At 29.8% G+C, this 16,063-nt stretch overlaps 2 protein-coding genes and 1 long non-coding RNA gene across 4 annotated transcripts; 1 reads left to right on the forward strand and 2 right to left on the reverse strand.

Moving 5' to 3' along the window:
* Nucleotides 1-236: 236 nt before the first annotated feature.
* On the forward strand, nt 237-1,256 carry LOC143197198 (uncharacterized). The gene is made up of 3 exons (XR_013005947.1): nt 237-532; nt 593-758; nt 828-1,256. It is a non-coding gene; the product is annotated as an uncharacterized LOC143197198 (long non-coding RNA).
* Nucleotides 1,257-1,365: 109 nt separating this feature from the next.
* On the reverse strand, nt 1,366-2,612 carry LOC143197197 (M-phase inducer phosphatase 1-B). The gene is made up of 2 exons (XM_076405442.1): nt 2,484-2,612; nt 1,366-2,370 (listed from the first exon to the last, which is right to left on the reverse strand). The coding sequence occupies exons 1-2, from the start codon at nt 2,525-2,527 to the stop codon at nt 1,371-1,373; spliced, it is 1,044 nt and encodes a 347-aa protein (XP_076261557.1). The 5' UTR covers nt 2,528-2,612; the 3' UTR covers nt 1,366-1,370.
* A 2,812-nt stretch (nt 2,613-5,424) lies between these two features.
* LOC143197661 (M-phase inducer phosphatase) lies at nt 5,425-13,135 on the reverse strand. Of its 2 annotated transcripts, none has more exons than XM_076406266.1 (3): nt 12,995-13,135; nt 6,458-7,480; nt 5,425-6,392 (listed from the first exon to the last, which is right to left on the reverse strand). In XM_076406266.1, the coding sequence occupies exons 1-3, from the start codon at nt 13,012-13,014 to the stop codon at nt 6,137-6,139; spliced, it is 1,299 nt and encodes a 432-aa protein (XP_076262381.1). In that variant the 5' UTR covers nt 13,015-13,135; the 3' UTR covers nt 5,425-6,136. The 2 variants fall into 2 exon arrangements, with proteins under 2 accessions (XP_076262381.1, XP_076262380.1); XM_076406265.1 differs by lacking the exon at nt 12,995-13,135 and adding an exon at nt 7,885-8,136.
* Between the last annotated feature and the right edge of the window lie 2,928 nt (nt 13,136-16,063).

Here is a 16,063-nt window from a genome sequence, read left to right on the forward strand (position 1 = left end):
ACATTTTTTTAATTATTGTATTGTGATAACTCTAGCACTTATTTTACCAATACAGGAATCTAATGAATAGAATGTTCCGAGTACCGTATAGATGGCGCAAAAGCTTTTAATTGTAATATTATTTAAATGATAATTTCATATTTAATTTACTTTTAGTTAAACTGATATTAAATTAGTTTTGTTAAAAGATATAGTATATTTTTAAGTAGAAATAAACATCCATGTTTCAGCGGGATTTGAACTTATAACCTTTTAATAGCAAGGTAAGAAGGTATAGAACCCACAACACTATTGTCTCGATAAAATTCAAAATTGGTCGTATTAGTTTGGAAATTTAATGTGTAGTAAAAATTAGATTAATTTAATTGTTTTAATAGTTATCTAGTATTTTATGGTCCGAAGAATTTTATTAACTAAATAGTCAAACCGGTTTAATAACTGCAGCGGTTATAGGCGAGATAAATGTTCTCCAACTACTGTATAGTCTGTCGATAGTTCAGATAGTCGCGAGTTCGAACCCCTCAAAGCATGGGTATACTTTGTGTTTTTGATTGTTATTGTAAATGTATTTAAACGCATAACCCTATCCTAGTCATATCAGACACCAGGCTGTGTAAGATCAGATGCTTTCTGGGCCGAATGCCGAGGACCGTGGTTCGGAGCCCACGTTAAGCAATAGATCCAGTTCAGATAAACAATAACAACAACGAATATAGGCAACACAGAAAAATTTAACCAAACTACATGAACAAAATGATGTAAGATAACATAAATAACTTTATATTACATACTATTTAATTGATTGAACAAACTATTATACTTTTTAGCTAAAGCAAAGAAAAAACAAGTGAATTTTAACAGTATCATTTTAACAGACTGATTAAATAGAAAATTGTTTAAACGACTGGTGGATGAATTTTATATTTATAAGTAACAAGGTTTTTCAGATAAACTGAAGAACATCTTAGTATTCAGAAGAAAGAGCATAGATAATATAAGAGTTTGTCCAAAGTATTATCGCAACTGGTTAACAAAAATTGTTATTATAATTATAAATATGATAGTTATTGGTATCTATAAAACAAAAATTGTAAAAAGTAAAAAAACATATACATAATTCAATATGGTTTATTAATATATAATTTCTATATTTACATAACTTATATTTATTAATAAAGCGCTCTTTTTAAATCACTATATGATATATTTCTATGATATAAAGCTCTTCACAGTAGGAAATTTCGATCCTACAAATGTATAATCACATTTTTCATTTTATATAATTGCACTATAAAATAATTGCACATTTTTGTGTAAAAATCACTAACATACATTATTGATAAGACTCATTCATACATTAGAACAGGATATTAAAAGGTTAATTTTTTTACATTCATGCTTCTTTGGTTTTTTTTCCTAACAATATGTGTATCAGAATCCAACGTTTTGCATTTTTGTCTAAAAAACCTCAATTCGTTGGTATATTCCGGATGAATCATTTGTACATATTTGTTTGGAGAGCAATAACTAGAATCTTCACTATAAAACTTATTATAACCTCCTTCTAAAATATACACCTCTGGGAAACATAAAAATGGGTAACTTTCAGCATTTCTACGTCTATCTTCCTTCCTCAAGTGTCTGGATAGGTTTGGACCTCTTTCAGCAGAAAATTCACAATGAAAGATTAATATATCAACACCTATACAATCTTCTAAAAGTTGTTCGCATTGATTGTGTGTGTATACATTCATTGCACCAGTAATATGACCTCCTTCATATTCATAAGGATAACGACAGTCAACAATTTTAAAAGTTGTTACTTTATCACTATATTCTCCACGCATTAATTTTCTTAAGGTTGAACCATTTATGGCTTTGAGATCATTATGCTTCGACTCAGTCAAGGGCAACGAAAATTCCCTAGTGAAATCTCCAACAAGATCACTCTCACATGATTTTTGTATACCACTTTTAATTATTTCCTCCGAACTAAATAACTTGAAACTTTTCTGTTGCACTGTTGTTGATTTTTCTGGTTCTTCTGATCGCGTCTTCCTTAAAAGCTTCTTTCTTCGAATAGCGAATCCTTTATTTTCGTTTTCAGATCGTTGGCACAGCTTCTTTTTAAGAGGACTCGTAAATTCTTCTGATAAATCTGGCATTGTGCGTGTTGGTATTGTAGCTGCTACTATGGGTTTTTCAATCAGATTACAGAAACTGGTGGGAAGCTGAGAAACACTGGGAAAATGAATTTCCGAAAATTCTTCGAGGAATCCATCATCGTTTAATGTTTCTTGGGAAGCAATATCGTCAAAGCCAGAATCTCGAGAGTTGGTATCATACAGTGATACGTATTCCATGTTATGTCTGTAATTAAAAAAAACAATGTTATTAATATATTACACTTATTTATTACTGCACAAATAAAACTATAGGAAATGTAGATTTAGAAAATACATATATTTTAAATTATTATTTACCTTGACAAATGTTCTGAAGGTAAAAGATGATCTTCAAGATCCATATTTAGAGAAAATTGTTATCAGTGTTGCTAAATGATTGTGGTATCACACCAGCTGAACTGTTCGAAGCTAGAACGTAGACTGATTTCTTAGGGCCCTTCCAACGCTTTTATTAGCTAGCCAAGGGCGCGAAATCATCCCTGTACCTATGAAGTTGATGGTGGGGAGAGCTTTTTCCCAAGACATACTTTTTGGCGGCAAAATTCCTAAAGACCTTTTCTTCTTCAGTCGATAGTAGGATGTTGTCAGGGTACCTTCATTATCATTTTTCTGAACACCATAGTCGAATTTATATTGTGTGTGTGTGTGTTTGTGTTTTGGTTTATACATTTAATATGTAATATTTTAAAAAAATACGTGTAAATGTATGTATGTGATGAATTGTTTTTAAATATTTATTATTTATCTATATTATATTGAATATTATATATTTATTATAATATAGTAGTTTAATTGTTCTATAAAATAGTTTCTCTATTGTGATTATCACTATCATATACTTTATTTATAAATCCACGCATAACAAATGATGTATGCATGTGTGCATGAATGTGTTTTATTTCTGGATCTTCTGTTTTAATTTTGATACATTGCCAAATATCATACATTATACTGCAAATATTTTATTCCTTGTAGAAGTGCGTAATTAGATGGCTTTAAAAACATGTATTATATATGGGAAACCGTGTTCTCTATTTTTTCCAGTCTTTTTTAATCAGCTGTTAATTTATAGGTGCTTTTATACTAAATTTTATAACGATATGCCCTCTCGTCATTATTCAATCGATTTTTATTAATTTTAAATTGTTCTAGACCTTAATTGTTAACTTTAATATATATCCAATTTAGTATAAATAGTGTATGTATAAATTCAATAATAAAATGAAATTTTGTATTTAAAAACTTTCCTTGGGTTCAATTTACGTTGTTTACTTGTTGTTCGTATATTTTTGATATTTTATTCGTAAACATAAAATAGAATTTAGATTTAATTTTAAGCTCGCCATATTGTCAATAAAAATAAAAACATATGATCTAATAAAATAAGTTGAGTTATCTGTTTACTATTGTTTTTTTTTAAATAATTTTGAATTAGTGCATTTTTCAACCATACAAAATTGATGATAAAATTGATAATTTGCAAGAGTTCTTCAATAAAATTAGTCGATGTATTTGCAAAATATTATAAAATCCATCTTTTTTTGTTAATCTCATCCATCATCTTGTTAACACAAAACTATTATTTTATATATTAAAGTTTTTTTGAGACATGAAAATGATGATAAAGCTGATAATTTACAATAATGCTTCAATAATATAAATCAATATATTCACAAATAAAAATACAAGTTCCATCTTATTTTGTTAATCTTATCCATCAAAAACTTAAATCTTACTTTAAATGTTTACTGATTATTTTTCATTAAACTCGATTTTTTTAATTTAATTTTGTTTGTCTTTATCTAGTTCTACTGAACAATTTCTGTTTGATATACAAATCTTTGATAATGTATCTAAGTAAATAAAATTATCTGTTATATTATGGACTTAATAAGGAAATTTTTTTTAAATACATAGAGATGCGAATGAATTAATTAGGCATTTAATTTTTTTTATGCTCTGAATCTCAAAAATGAAATAAGTGTTTTATATCTCCTACATCAACAATGAAATGAATGATATGAATAAAACAATTATAATAATAAACAAAGTATTAACTATTATTATATTATAGTTTAAATATATTATTATTTGGTATAATATTTTTGTTACTATTAAATATATATAAATTACAAATTATTATATAAATGTCCCCAATAGATTGGTGATAAAAAGTAATTTTTTATTTTTACCAACTCATATTTCAAATTTGTATAATTTATCTCAATTATTGAAGGCTACAACCATTATTATAAACGTTATTGGCTTAGGAAGAATACAAGTTTTTTTGTCGTATTAAAGTATTTTCCAATTTTATATAAAGAAAATCAATTTTAAATATATAAATTGATTCAGAAATATTGTATTCATATGAATGTAATATTAACCATGTAGTCTGAAGTTTTAAGAGAGAGGGAGAGAGTATATTTAAAATGCTTTTATTTTATTTTAAGGGCAAAAAAATAAAATGCTGAATAATTGCATTAGGAAGAATATAACTTCATTTGAGGTTGATATACTAAATTGTTTTTATTAGATATAATTATATTAGTAGAAGAGACTTATGTTTTGATGTCAATCAAGAGAAATAATTTGTATATGGAATATCATAAAAATACTTTTTTCTTTATATTATTTAAATATATTGAAATAAATATATATCTAACAATTTACCTATTTGTTTTTTAATTAATTATCAATAGGTATATATATTGATACAAAAGTAATTTTGTTGGAAATAATATAATTTCGTTTAATATTGACATTAAAATTCATCAATTTGCTAATGTATGTCAAAATAAATTGATTAAGATTAAATTAATTATAGATTAATAAATTAAATCAGATTCATAGGAAATGTAAATCTTATAATTTCATTATGTCATTTTCTGTAAGTGAAAAAAGATACATAAAATGCTCATGTTATTGATGTTAACACATAATAAACGATTTAAGAGCAACGACGTAAAAAGAAATGGAAAGTTAAAGTATTGTCAAAAAATTCACCTTATGCGGTTTGTTTGCTTTTAGAACCAACAAAAGCAATAAAAGGCATCAATAGGATTTGGGGGTACGTGTAGGGATAAAGATCATTGAGCGAACCGAACAGGTACCACAGAAATCTTCAGGTACCAGGTAGACAAGTCCTATTGTGCTAATCTTCTTCGCTATAATGCGAATAAGTATTTGATAATTGGGTGTTTATATTGACAATTCAGTGCTTATAAAAAAAGACATATTAAAATTAAATAATATAATAATTTTATTTATAAATTAATATAACGTTTTATATACATTTATATCACTCCGTTCCAAATTGTTGTATGAACAAAATTCATAAGAGGCGACTTCTTATAATATTCAGTCTGTTCATTGAACAAATCACAAAATTTTGGTTATGAATTATTCTTCCTCGCCCTGTGAATTTTGTTTAGAACACACTATATATGCTAAATGGGAAAATACTGAAGTTACAGTTAAGGTCTAGAACAATTTAAAATAAATATAAATGGATTTTACACCATAAGTGCATATCCACGTGACATTTGGTAAAAGAAAACAAAAAAATCACAAAATCATTATTGCTAGGAAAAATTGCACATAAACAAAAATATATATAAAAAAAACATTCACACACATAAAATACGTGTGATCATAAGTCAACCGCATAAAATTAAAAAGAAAAGAAACTTTGGTGGGTAGCATTGCATATTGAAGGCCCTTTCATTTTATGAGTGAGCAGACAAAGCTACAAATATATATATATTATATATGATATAAATCTTTAAAGAATTACTATAACGCATCAATATGATACAATATAAATAGAAACCCATACTCCCATTCATTCAAATAAGAATCATTCGCTTCTGTGATTAAGAAGGTACCCAAAATTAGTTGAACTAAAAACCACGGTATTTTGTACTATTACGGGTAAGAAAAACTATTTTTTACAATCTTTTCAGACTTCTGGTAGGTCTATGGCGGTTATCGGCATTCCATGTCTTTGATTTTTGTCGAAAATGACGAAGATCTTCTTCGTGATCAGGATGTAACATTTCTTTATATGCGATCGGGACGCACATTTCGGCAAACTTGAAGAAAAAACTTTTGTATCCGCCTTCCAAAAGGTATATTTCTGGATAATGCAATGTTGGATATGAATTAACATTCCTTTGTCGATCTTCTTTACGCAAGTAACGATATCTGGAAATAATAGTAAAAAGTGTTAGAAAAACAAGTTTATGGAGTAAAAGGAGAGAAAAACTTACAAATTTGGACCACGTTCGCTTGAGAATTCGCAATGGAAAACGAGAATGTGCCTTTTGCCATTATTGCTAGCAGGCACGTGATTCTCATGCAGCAGCTCGCTGATCTGTTCTTTGGTGTAAATGTTCAGCGCTCCCTCGATGTGTCCCCCAATAAATTCATATGGGTATCGACAATCGATGACCTTGAACGATTCCACCGTATTAGAGAAGTCCCCTTTTATTAATCTGGCCAGTGTTTCCGGAGTAATAGCTTTTAAATCCTGATGTTTACCTTTAGTCAATGGCAGACAGAAACTCTTGCTGAAATCACCGATCAAGTCCGGTTCTGTAGAGGACCTTTGAACTGCGCACATGATACTCTCCTCTGTCGCAGAGACCGCGCGCTTTAGCACCGGTCTCGCTGGTGAACGACATTTCTGTTGAGGCGGCGAATGTTCGTCGAACAATTTCGATCGTTTAATTAATACGCTCTCCAATGTTGTTGGTGGGTCAGGTCGTTTAAAAGGACGATTCTCCTTGTTTTCATTGTCGTCGCTCTTGAACAGATTGGTACGTACACGACTACTGTTCGGGGTCGTACTTGGTCTGGTGTTTTGTAACGATAGGGCTCGCCGGAACAAAGGTCTGATAAAGGTGTCTTTTGGTGAATTCTTCTCCGTGCACTTTGACCGTATCTCCAGTGGGTCGTTTATGAGTTTACAGAAATCCTTCGGCAAAACGGACGTTTTCTCTAACGGTTCCACATCGGAAAAGTCTTCCAGAAAGTCGTCTTCCATCGAGCACATTGATCCAGACTCAAACGAAAAGGATAAACCCCTAGTGGGCGACGCGTACGATAGGAACTTTCCATTTTCTCCTTGATAACTAGCACCGTATCCTGAATCGTGGGAGCTCGAATCAACGTCGTCCAGAGATCTCCGGGACGGGCAACTAGGAGATGAGTCAGTTGTACATGTTTCTGGCAGTGGTGCTGTACCCTCGTATAATGAAATATCTTCTGAATTTTGGCAATCATTCTTCTTTCTGTAAGTTGACGACAAGGTATTGTTAATAATTGTAACTTGAGAAATTAACATAATTAAAATTAATTTATAGAAATATTTTATTGATACACGCCACTGAAATACAAGTTTTTGGTTTTGCGTAAAAAATCATACCAGTATACGATCGGAAGGATAACAAAATAAATTTTAAATTTATAGAATGTTCCTTTATTAAAATATTAAATTCATAATATTAAGGATGTCCATGTCTTAAATTTCATCCAATGATCACGATGAGATAAAATTATTTTAAGAATAAGTAATTCGCGTGTGTCAATCTAATGCCAGTCCATTTAAATCCTTTTAATGATTTAAATAGACTTTCTTTGAGAATAGCGGTAAATTATGAAAACAATTTTACTTTCATTGACGGTATTAAATTACCTCGAAAATTCGCATATTTCGCAAGAATCGGTAGTGCCTGAATCCCACATTGTGATAGTAATATAATCCAAAGGGATAAGAGAAACAAATTTAAAACAATCCAAATCGAACGAAAAATGAATAAGTCTATATGAACATCATGGTGTAAGAACGACCCGATAACTAAATGGAAAGAACGCTTTCGATGTTAACACGTACAACGGTAGTAATACAGTACACTAGCTGCGACTAGCATTAACGCGAGACTGGTGTGTAGCAGACGCCACCAACTGTCTTTATCCAAGTCCCCACACTACAGTTAGGAAGTGGTGGGGGCCACACCCTTAGTTTGTACATAGGGGATGGTACGGGACATTTTTCGAGGGCGCCAAAATTTGGTATCGCATGTGCTTTTACATATGGGAAAGTGTAAAATTTACGGGCATTGTCCTATGAACGATAGGAAAAAAACGTATTTTTAGGGGGTCACAGAAGATAGACATTTTCTATGTCTGGGTACTATCTCCGTGGAATCAGGCTATTTTCAGCGAGATGAGTTTTTCTGGTGGGAATCTAGGGCATGGTGCATTACCGTAACATTTTCACACATCATTAGAATTTTCAGAAACACACACACACATATATGTATATATATATATATATATATATATATATATATATATATATATATATATATATATATATATATATATATATATATATATATATCTATAAACATATTATATATCTGTTTTTATCTTTTTTATATGACTTAAACAAAATTTATAACGGTTTTTTATAGCTGTTTAATAGTATGTAATATTGAAATGGGATGTTGTATTAACTCTGAAATGCACATAGGCTTAATATAAAGCATATAAAACACAACAAATTTATGTGGCAACTAATTTATTCAAATATTGTCTACATTACTCTTTTATTCTGTCTCTTACGCGCTTGCTGTTGACGATTTGCCGTTACACAGTTAAGCAAACACGTGCTAAGAACTTGATTTCGTCTTAAAAAAAATTGACGGCTAGAAAAGTTTTGATTCGTCTGAAAAAAAATGTTAAGGGACGTGTACTGGTCAAACTGCGTTTGGATTAAATAATTTCAAATTTAATGTTTTGAAAATTTGAGCCTAATGTTAAATACCGAAGACGATTAGGCGATATCATCAATGTTGCTTTCAATTTTGAATCCCGACCTAATTTTACAAATATTCTCTTGTATATTGTTTATCTTCGTCAGAAGTTTAGTACCGAGGAAGTGATTTGTTGAACGGACTGATATTGTTGATAATGTTGGCGGTTGTATGACTTAACATATCCGCGGATGCGGTATATGTATATGTAGTAAATAATATTGTTCATAGATAAGCACTAGACAAATTCGAATTAACATAAATGTAACATGTAGAAACATTTCTATCTTACATACAATATACATACAACCCTGTCTAGTCCTGTCATTTGTATTATGGGCATTAATAATATATTTCGTCTGAGATTTTACTTTTAGGCCTGTAAACAATCAATACCATAAATATCCATGCCTATAATGGACAGGAATTTAAATCCTTGGCAACAAAATGAGTAGTTCTATTATGTCTCTATATATCGATTAAACTACTATGACTTGAATGTGAGTGATTGTTTGTTAGTAGAATTTCAAAATTAATTGAATAATATATATCATATTTTAATATGATAATGAATCATCATATTTTGTGGATCCTTGCTGCTTAGTGAAGTTAAATTTAAAGCATCTACAAGAGATGGACGAAATAAGATGAGCATCTAACATATACACAATTTTCATATATTAATAAGACGTTGAGCTACGATTTTCTTTAAAAACACTGCTATTCTTAGCGGAATTGATTCATATAGATTCCAAATTAATTTTGTTCCATTCTTGTAGCAAAACATCCGCCAATTGCTTCAACTTCAATTGCTTCATTTGATTTTGGAGGTAGTAATCTACTCCCTACTTTCCTGGCGATTGTGCTGTCCAGGGAAGATGTTTGGTAATATTCTGATGCTTCTCTAACCAAGACTGGAACTTTTTGGCTACGCGTTATATCCTTGGAATATAACAGTGTTAGGCAGGAATATGCTAGTTATCATAAGAACTTAATCATTCCGACAGTGATGTGAATAAGAGGACCAGCTGAATAACACGATATTGTCCCATAATCATAACGCAACCCCCCCATGCTTGTTTATTGGAGAGTTCTTCCAATTATGAAGTGTACAGGTTTTAAAATCGTTACACCACTTCTTTCGCAGCACAGCTTTGGCTTCAGTTATAAAGTTTCGCAATCGCAGCCTTTCCATGAATGTTGGGAGCTTTGGAGAGCTCCTGTTGTATTGTTATTACTCAGTGAGTGTTTAGTTCTGTTGTTACTTTTATCGCGGTAGTTTTATATTGTCTGGCCACAATCCTTTTTAATGTTTGTAGGTTTCTATAAATTAACTTAAGAGGTCACACATTTTACTGATCGCTTATTTTAATCGTTGGAAAACAAAGTATATAAAACACTGATATATAACCGATATAATTGACCTGGATAATAAATCAGACTACAGAGCAATATAGAGTAATGTTACCAATATGCAACAAGATGTACTCCTCCTCCTTTCAGTTTAAAATCCTTGCCAACTGAAAATATCCGGTCGAAACGATTTACTTAAAATAATCAGAAATCCAATTAACCTGAATGAGATGGTTGCGGAATGATATGAGTTTGAATTTTTGATAAAAAAAAACGTTTTTGATAAAAAAATAAAAGGCGCCTTATTGTAAATAACTTTTAGAAAATTAAGAAAAAAGAAACTAAGAAAACTAAAACTTTCTCTAATGTCTTGCTATCCATTGTAAATTCTTTAAAATTACATCACAGTCGTACTAATTTACAGCAAATAAAATGTGTTAATTTTTTAAGTGTACTTTATATGAGCTGTGAGAATAATTATTTAAGAAGTTTGTGTGTCTATAAACATTGTAGTGCCCTAGATGCAGCCATCATCAGTAGTAGTGTACAGCATTGAATTATTTCACACGTGTACTACTAAATAGGTTAAGATAAGTTACATAGTGTACATATGGTTTAAAAATAAATATTTTTATTAGAATTGCATTGCTAACACTGCCTCGCTAACGATATGTGTATATCCCAATAATTCGTTTGGTTTCGTCATAACGGTTCTTTATAGACTGTCATCATAACATAATATAAGAGTGTAATATTTTATTTAATGAATATATAACTGCTTCAACAATCATATTCTGTAACCTTTTTTTAGTTTAAAATAGATTTAATTCATTTATTTAATAAAGAACACGAATATTGTAATCTGTTTATACCAAACAATGGTCAATTTCAAGATGAAACATATATAGTTTTAAACTCTTCAGCTATTAACATAAACTTAAAATTTTTGAAAGAATTAGCTCTGAACTAAAGGATTATTATTATTCGGTGTATCTATTCGGTATTTGTTGTAGAGGAAACATAATAAAAATGAAGATCTGACGACCAAGAGATGTTTAAGCAATTAACATAAAAAATGATTTGAAAAAAATATAGATTATTGATTCACAATATATGACATGCGTCCAAATAGAAAATTCCTTATTTTTTAAAAATAATTTAATTTTGTCGTCTGCATTGGTTTTTATCCACTTGAACATAGTCCATTTGATGCTATGCACTCATTGAACTTAGCCATTCCATAGTTTTGAGCTATTTCGAGGACTACTTTTAATGCTATCTATATTTACAAAATGACAGCTTCTCCAGCTTTGTTGAACAAATGAACAGAAAAAACAACAGCATGTCAGCAGTTTTTCGAATATATGTAGAGGCTGGACATGATTGCAGTGTTTTATTTGGTCAAAAAACAAACAACGAAATTTGAGCAGGTGTATTTTCGCGATGTTACCGAGCCATGAATTGTTTCTAAAATTTTGAATGAATCCTTATTCAGCGTGATTTTTAATATTTCCGTCAACTGACAAGTATTTATAAAACTCTTGTTTTGCTCAGAGCAGATTCACCGGAAGTTATATAGTTATTTTTATAATATAATTTAATGCAAAATCACTAACTCATTATTTATAAATATGAAAAGTATATTTTTTAGTTAAAAATAATAATTTTCGTTTTTCGTATCATCATCTTTCCCTATATTGCTTAAAATTATAATTAATAAATTAAAGATTATTTCTAGATATGCTTGCCAACACAGCAACAAAAAGATCGTATCAATCGGACACAACACAGTCACACAGCCTGAGAAACTTTAAAATTCAATAGCAATAGCAAATAATTTAACTAATATTAAAAGTGGATAATAACAATAGAAGAGTTGTGTTTCCAGTTGACTAAAATCAGCGTTATATAAAAAAAAACAATTCAAGTAAAGATTGAACATAAATTTAAATAAAATTATAATTTAAAATATTAGAATACTCCTAAAATAATGAAGCACTTAGAAGCATATTTATTGAAAATTTGATACATTTTATTCTATGTCAGATTTGATAGTTGAAAATGTTTTCAAGGAAAACTCAATAATAATTGGATGCGATTTAAGTATAAAACATTTAAGCTGTATAATAGTCATAATCCATAAGAAAAAATTTGGCTTCAACCTTTTAGTTGTTAAAAATATATGAGAATTCGAAATTCAAATTGATCTAAAACGTCATGAGCGTTCGCTCGATTGCAAGTGATGTGTTTAAACCCAATATTGGAGAAAAACTCGTTATATAAGCAGTTGGGAAAATTCCCGTCAATACTTTTAAAGTTATTAATCCATCTCTCTCCTCGCATCATTCCAAGAAGTTTGAATCTTGGCAATGTAAACATTTTCTCAATGCAAAATCAAACTTAAGCTCAATGTTAGAATCGAGCAAGATTTTGGATTTTTGAACATATGCACAAAAAACCTTTATGTACACGTAAATGAAAGGGTTTATCCAATCTTTCGTATTTGGCAGATTTGACTCTACTTATTTCACGTGTTCATATCTATCTATATATAGTCTTCAGCGACGATAAATATTATTATGACAAAAATTGTTCACCACATAACCTTAAATTTACAAAAAATAATAATCTTACCCATTCGATTTTATTGACATAACTAAAGAGTACACACGTTTTCTAGAAATGATGAAAGCTCTCAATAACCAATCTTCTCTGTTAAACTATTTCCTCACATAACTAACTTTCTTATTACCGGTTTTAAATACTATATTTTCAACTCAATCCCAAGGAGTCTTATTAATAACTGACCAACAGTTGAACCTTCTCTTCGTTATAAAATTCAGAAGTGTCAAATGATGAATTGATTCCTTTAATTAAGGTAACCTACGACCTCTTTATCTTCACGATATGTAGGTCGCGCAAAAATGTGTTCAAACATTTTTTTTGTTATGATAATATTTTGCGCAAACTAATCTTGTCTCAATGGTTTGTTATGTTGTCTTGTAAATAAATATATCAATTAAAACAGACGGAAATGTTTTATCAGCCAACATATAGCAGAAACGTTTTATTTTTAGTTTCTATTAACAAATTTATATACATTTCCTGTTATATTTCACATGTTTACATGAGGAATATGAATTAGTTTTAATTTTTAGTTGATAAATTTATAAGAATATAAAATAAGAATTATTTCTTTTAAGTATAACTAATTAACATAATATGTATGTTTTGTTGTTATTGAAGTTTGACAATCCCAGCCTAGTTATTAAAATGATTGAGATCATTATTTCAGATCTCTTGTAAATAATTACAAATGTCCATGTCAGTGTCTCAATATATTAGTGAGTCTACCGATGATTCTAGTCACTACAACACTAGGATAGTGCATATATTTTACTATAATATACTTGTTGGTGGAGTTTTTGAACGAGTTCAATATCAATAACATTTGAATTTTGTCTATTGTGAGGTGATTTTATCTAATACTTCTCTGTATAAATAACATCATTTCTGATATTCATTTTTCAATAAATAATTTTTTTATTCTCAAAGTTTGTCGTTGTCATGTTGCTGAACGAGTTCTTCTACTTGCAAACCAATTAAAAAGTTAATACCATCCGCATAATACTATATATAATGTTACAATATGAAAAATCTCTTTCTAGTTTCAAGTAATTGGTATAAATTATAAATCGAAACTTGTTTGATAGTATGTATCTTTAGCTTAGCAACATTATCTTATTCATCGAGTTATTTGCGTTATTGCAAATAACAATATTTTTTGCCATAGGTATTAAAACTATCTGATCGGTGCTAAAGTTTTGAATTAGAATTTTATATTGGTGTGTTTCATTATAGTATTATATACTTACAGAGATAGATAAGACAGGTAGATGGTTTTTAAAATAATAAAAATCATAGAATAAGTCATATAGAAGTAAAAATGCTAACAAGTAATTTGACATGTTCGGTTAACGCTTTAGTGGGATTTCCTACAACATCTTCCTCGGGTCAAATTTGGTAAATTCTTGAAATGTGGCTCAAAAACTGTGGTGATCGCTTGTACGACAACTAGAATTAACTCTTCACAGTAAACTTTTATAAAACAAGCAAATCTTGAAGCCAGTGGTAGACCTGCGGATGGAACACCGGATGGGGTTGCACAAAGAAATTAAATCTCCGCGGTATTGTTAACGCCTTATAGTACATTATAAATTAGAAATTAATAATACATTAGAAAGACAGATATCTACAAAGATCTAAGGGTGTCTATGGTCATCCAAAAAACTAAAAAGTTTGCGAAAAAGCATTAAGAAAGATTGCGTAATCACAAAAACATTAAAGTACTATAACTAGTAATAACTAGACAACAGTGGACTACCCGGAGATTGAAGATACAAAAACCCTTTGAACTAATATAGATAAATTGTCTGTAAAAACTAACTGTAAATTATGTGAAAGGCATCGATACATCCATCAAATACTAGTTAAGTTTAGGTGTTAAGTTACATCTGTATTTTAAAAACACCATGAAGGAAATCCTAGAAATACTAGATAGTTGTAATGTGTGTCATGTGCATTTAAATTTAAAAAAAATCTTGGATGTCCTGAAAAGATAAGCAATTTTTTAACTGGGAATCTGTAAGTTGCCAAAAACCACCAATGTTTGTGAATAAAGTTTTAAATATGCAAGACAAAAAACTTTATACACTCTATATTTCAACACTATATTGTTAGGACATGTCGTTATTTATCATTCATTTACGTTAGACAATTTTAAAGCAATTTATTGATCGTGTCTTCTTTAATACAAAAACTTACTTTAAGTATACTGATAGAGTAAATAAAATAAACAAAACATAATTTTGTTACAATAAAACTTGACCTTGTCAAATGACCGTTAGTAATAAACTAATAAGTTTTATTGTTTAAGTGTTTTCATTCTGGCCAATTAACATTTGGTCTGAACGAAACGGTTTAAATGAACTAAATCCGTATAAAAAACGTAATAGAAGGATATTACACATTATGCAGCAGTATACCGCCGTGTGTCACTACGCACATGTTACAATACAATAGAACGCCTCGAAAAATGTTTGAGAAATTTAATAGTAACGCATTCAATATTAATTTAATTCAGTTAAATGGAAATAGATACAATATAAAATCGATTTAACTTAAATGAAATGTCAGACGGTTTATAAAGTCTCGACAACTACGTAATATAATCGATTTAGCTTGTTGATTTTTAAATTAGAGATTAACATTGAAATACATTGAATAACCTGGACCACGTTTCCAATTTGTATTCATATTTGACGAATTTAATCAAACAAATATTTACATTGCGTCATCAATTTTTCTCATTTTTCCGTTTTAGGGGTACATAACGAATCTACGGATTTAATAAATAAACGATAGAGTCAGTTCGATTTTGTCATGTCAGATCACCATGGCAAGTTACACATGATCATCATCATCATTCCATAGCCGGCGCTCGGGGAGAGTTTCTACTTCTCAACTAATACTCTGCTATTGGTAGTGCAGGATTCCTGCGTCTTCCATCCAAAATGTCGATTTCGCCACAGAAGTCTACGAGGAATCCAAAAAAGTTGTTCCTCAACTGTGCATTGATTGTCGCATCTTCACTTCTAATAAGTCAATTGAAAAGCCCTCGGTCTACCATAGTAAAACACATTT

This window comes from Rhynchophorus ferrugineus, unplaced genomic scaffold (assembly GCF_030347505.1).
Source record: "Rhynchophorus ferrugineus isolate W39M unplaced genomic scaffold, kcgeb_rfMv2 rfM5, whole genome shotgun sequence".
NCBI lineage: Eukaryota > Metazoa > Arthropoda > Insecta > Coleoptera > Curculionidae > Rhynchophorus > Rhynchophorus ferrugineus.

Coding starts and splice junctions, on each gene's coding strand:
- LOC143197197 (XM_076405442.1), bottom strand. CDS start 2,527: ATGGATCTTGAAGATCATCTTTTACCTTCAGAACATTTGTCAAG. Junction 2,371..2,483: donor CCTTCAGAACATTTGTCAAG/GTAAATAATAAT, acceptor TTTTAATTACAG/ACATAACATGGAATACGTAT.
- LOC143197661 (XM_076406265.1), bottom strand. CDS start 7,934: ATGTGGGATTCAGGCACTACCGATTCTTGCGAAATATGCGAATTTTCG. Junction 7,481..7,884: donor GAAATATGCGAATTTTCGAG/GTAATTTAATAC, acceptor GTCAACTTACAG/AAAGAAGAATGATTGCCAAA. Junction 6,393..6,457: donor AGCGAACGTGGTCCAAATTT/GTAAGTTTTTCT, acceptor TATTATTTCCAG/ATATCGTTACTTGCGTAAAG.